Below are 1438 nucleotides of genomic sequence, written 5' to 3'. Positions count from 1 at the left end.
TTATCGACAGCGGAATATTATGGGAATATATACATATATATTTGCTATTTACAGTTTTATCTAATGATTATCGCGTTTTAGTATTTATAACAGCTAATAGAAATGTGGTTTTCTGCTAAATCCTTATATGTTTTATTTATAAGGTTTTGTAGTTGGCGTAATTATCTAAAATTAGGTTCATGTCACTATATTCGTCTATTAAACTAACATATCGGTGAGTTGATAGTTTAAATGCAGTTATATCCTTGTTTTGATTATGTCCTTAATATATTCAGATACAGGAAGAGGGACACATAGATATACAGGACACATAGATATACAGGAAGAGTGACACATAGATATACAGGAAGAGGGACACATAGATATACAGGAAGAGGGACACGTCGAGGTACAGGAAGAGGGACACATAGAGACAGGGAGAGGGACACAGACAGGGAGAGGGACACATAGAGACAGGGAGAGGGACACATAGAGACCGAGAGGGACGCATAGTGTGTCAGAAAGGAATACATAGTCAGAGAGGGACATAGTCAAAGGAGGACACATAGAGAGACAAAGGGACACATAGAGAGACAGAGGGACACATAGCGAGACACAGACGGACACATAGCGAGACACAGAGGGACACATAGAGAGACAGAGGGACACAGAGGCACAGACACACAGCGAGACACAGGACACATAGACACACAGGGACAGAAGGACACATAGCGAGACACAGAGGGACACATAGACACACAGAGACAGAAGGACACATAGCGAGACACAGAGGGACACATAGCGAGACACAGAGGGACACATAGCGAGACACAGAGGGACATATAGTGAGACAGAGGGACACACACAGGTATAGAGGGACACATAGCGAGACACAGGAGAACACATAGCGAGACAGAGAGGGACACAGATGTACACAGTAAGAGACGGAGACAGAGAAAGAGACAGAGATATAGAGAGCAGATTCAATATCATAGTGTTCCACCCTCCTGAGTTCATTTGCATAGCGTAAATCTTCCACATCTCTATCTTGCTTAAAGACAGGACCGGAGATAAGACTTTAAATACCTAACACTCATTCCCCCGAGATCCTTCAAGGTCCACTTCCCTTGCGGAAGGAGAAGCTTAAAGAAAACTCCGAGACAAAAGGGAAGGAAGAAAGGAAGCCTTTTATCATCTGAATCGTAAAGTTAAACGCTCGAAGTAAGCCCAGTCACCCCGCTCGCGCGCGCGTACGCCGAGCGTAGAGACGCATGGGGCTTAACATCTAGAGTGGGTCGCTTAAACAAAACTCTTCTAGGAGCTATTCTTTGCGACGCTTTTGGGGTCTTATTTGCTTTTCGTTACCTAATCATCTCATTCTTTATGGTCTTCAAGATAGATGCCGAGGCTAGGGTTCTTTCTTCGCCTCTTTTTCACCTTGTCCTTACATCCTACCCGC

At 43.9% G+C, this 1438-nt stretch overlaps 1 protein-coding gene across 1 annotated transcript; it reads right to left on the bottom strand.

Annotated features, from left to right (window-relative positions):
• Nucleotides 1–237: 237 nt before the first annotated feature.
• LOC137621054 (keratin-associated protein 16-1-like) lies at nucleotides 238–972 on the bottom strand. The gene has a single exon (XM_068351492.1). It carries the CDS (start codon nucleotides 970–972, stop codon nucleotides 238–240), a length of 735 nt encoding a protein of 244 aa, XP_068207593.1.
• Nucleotides 973–1438: the final 466 nt, after the last annotated feature.

Source organism: Palaemon carinicauda, chromosome 27 (genome assembly GCF_036898095.1).
Source record: "Palaemon carinicauda isolate YSFRI2023 chromosome 27, ASM3689809v2, whole genome shotgun sequence".
In the NCBI taxonomy this organism is placed as follows: domain Eukaryota; kingdom Metazoa; phylum Arthropoda; class Malacostraca; order Decapoda; family Palaemonidae; genus Palaemon; species Palaemon carinicauda.
This window is presented reverse-complemented; position numbering and strand designations above follow the sequence as displayed.

Bases quoted from the DNA above. Each gene is read 5' to 3' on its own strand.
- LOC137621054 (XM_068351492.1), bottom strand. From the start codon at position 972: ATGATATTGAATCTGCTCTCTATATCTCTGTCTCTTTCTCTGTCTCCG.